The 540-nt window shown below is 61.5% G+C and overlaps 1 protein-coding gene across 1 annotated transcript in view; it reads right to left on the bottom strand.

Annotated features, from left to right (window-relative positions):
- LOC104466094 (protein argonaute-1-like) overlaps positions 1 to 540 on the bottom strand; it is a gene marked incomplete at both ends in the record, with an annotated part of 1131 nt that overhangs the window by 257 nt on the left and 334 nt on the right. The window contains one exon of the mRNA XM_010079419.1: positions 15 to 135. Coding sequence (XP_010077721.1) covers positions 15 to 135 — 121 coding nt within the window. The remainder of the gene's footprint in view (positions 1 to 14; positions 136 to 540) is intronic.

The following is a 540-nucleotide window of genomic DNA, read 5'->3' as shown; positions in this document are numbered from 1 at the left end:
GCCGCCCCTCTTACCCTCTCATTTCCAATGGGCAAGGCCGTGACCGTGTAGATGTTCTTCTTCCCATCGTAGACAGGCTTTCGGTCGCCGAAGATCTGCGGTTTGAAGTGCTGCACCATGTACTCCACGACTTCCCTACGCGGGCGAGTGGGGCGAGAAAGAGGGGCGAGGTTGGTTTTGCTGGTTTCTTTACAGCCCAACACCTCCTGCGACCTGCCCGGTCCCGACCCTCCCTTCCCGGGGGACTGCCAAGCCGCAGGACACCGGCTCACCGGCCCTCGGAGCACAGAGCTACGGCTGCCAGGGCAGGAGGGCATGGGCAGGGAAGGGGACATCCAAAATAAAAACAAAAGCAAAGCAGACGATGGCCCGAGGTCTGGGGCTTGCTATTTTTAAACACGGGATTGCTGCCAAAATAGCAGAGCTGCTGCGAAGGAGCAGGGACTGTGCCGAGGTGCAGGACCCCTGAGGCTGCTGGGGCAGGAGCCAGCGCTGCTGTACAAACATGGCCGGGGAGGTCCGGCCACCCTCAGGGGCCGG

Source organism: Pterocles gutturalis, unplaced genomic scaffold (assembly GCF_000699245.1).
Source record: "Pterocles gutturalis isolate BGI_N339 unplaced genomic scaffold, ASM69924v1 scaffold4204, whole genome shotgun sequence".
NCBI classification, from domain to species: Eukaryota; Metazoa; Chordata; class Aves; order Pterocliformes; family Pteroclidae; genus Pterocles; species Pterocles gutturalis.
Note: the sequence above shows the minus strand (reverse complement) of the source record. Positions and strands in the feature narration are given on the sequence as shown.